Source organism: Trichinella spiralis, assembly GCF_000181795.1.
Source record: "Trichinella spiralis strain ISS 195 chromosome Unknown Scfld1737, whole genome shotgun sequence".
Lineage (NCBI taxonomy): Eukaryota > Metazoa > Nematoda > Enoplea > Trichinellida > Trichinellidae > Trichinella > Trichinella spiralis.
In genome coordinates this window covers 1-957 of record NW_003528676.1, presented here as the reverse complement: position 1 = coordinate 957, position 957 = coordinate 1, and the positions used below count along the sequence as shown (strand labels likewise).

At 30.2% G+C, this 957-nt stretch overlaps 1 protein-coding gene across 1 annotated transcript; it reads left to right on the top strand.

Annotated features, from left to right (window-relative positions):
* Positions 1-197: 197 nt before the first annotated feature.
* On the top strand, positions 198-744 carry Tsp_15324 (hypothetical protein; the record flags this gene model as incomplete). The annotated part of the gene is made up of 2 exons (XM_003368874.1): positions 198-353; positions 553-744. Coding segments are annotated over 2 exons (348 nt in total), but the record flags the coding sequence as incomplete, so codon positions are not given.
* Between the last annotated feature and the right edge of the window lie 213 nt (positions 745-957).

The following is a 957-nucleotide window of genomic DNA, read 5'->3' as shown; positions in this document are numbered from 1 at the left end:
AAAATTCTATTCGGCAACCAAGGATTTCCCAATTATTTGGAGGAATGCTGATGGGTAGAAAATTCCAAAATGGCTTGGTTAAATGTAGTTTCGAGTTTGTCCCATTCAAAGAAACCTATCTTCAAAATTAGCTTCTACTGTTTTAAATTCGTCGTTTACATCAAAATTTAAAGGTAGGAAATTCATTGTTATTTTAGAATTTTGTTTTTATGAAAAAATTAGCAATGTTTTCTGCAGACGATTTACTTGCAACGATGAAGCTTGTGAATGTAAAATCAGCTGTACAGCTTGAAGTGGATGACTATGCAGGGCCAGAGTTCAAGTTCGATTTGCCAGAATCTTGCCGTTACGAAGTAATTACAATTAATAATTTCATTTGTTTTATGTTGAAATATGAAACGATTTTAAAATAGATAACAATATGTTTATTATTAATTTTTTATTATTTATTTACAAAGCTCACTGAAATTACAATCAATTTTAAAAATTATAGCAAAATTGGAAATCTTTCATATCTTCATTCTTCACAATTTAATCGCTTGTTTATTTCAGATGATAATGAATAGACAAAAAATTGACATGGCTCAAATCCTTTTTGATGCACTTAACAATCTGGTTCCATTACATAAATATGTAAAATATCAGTTTATTCATCAACTTGGATATGCAGTTGGTAATTTTATTAAAGCAATTGAAAAATTTTACACTTTGCTTAGTAATTTTATTTCTGTTCACAGAAGCTGAGCTACGGTACGACTTGAAAAATGGAATAATTTCGTTGGAAGATTGGAAGCGTTCAGAAGATGTTTGCAAAAAAGTTTTGTTAATCTTGTTGGATCAGCGCGATTTTACGAAAATTTCCTCAAAATTGATTGGTCGTCGAGCGATGATGATCAGTCATTTTCAACTGTCCAGGATATAGCATTGCTACTGTAAGTTTTTGCATTCAGAAGAATT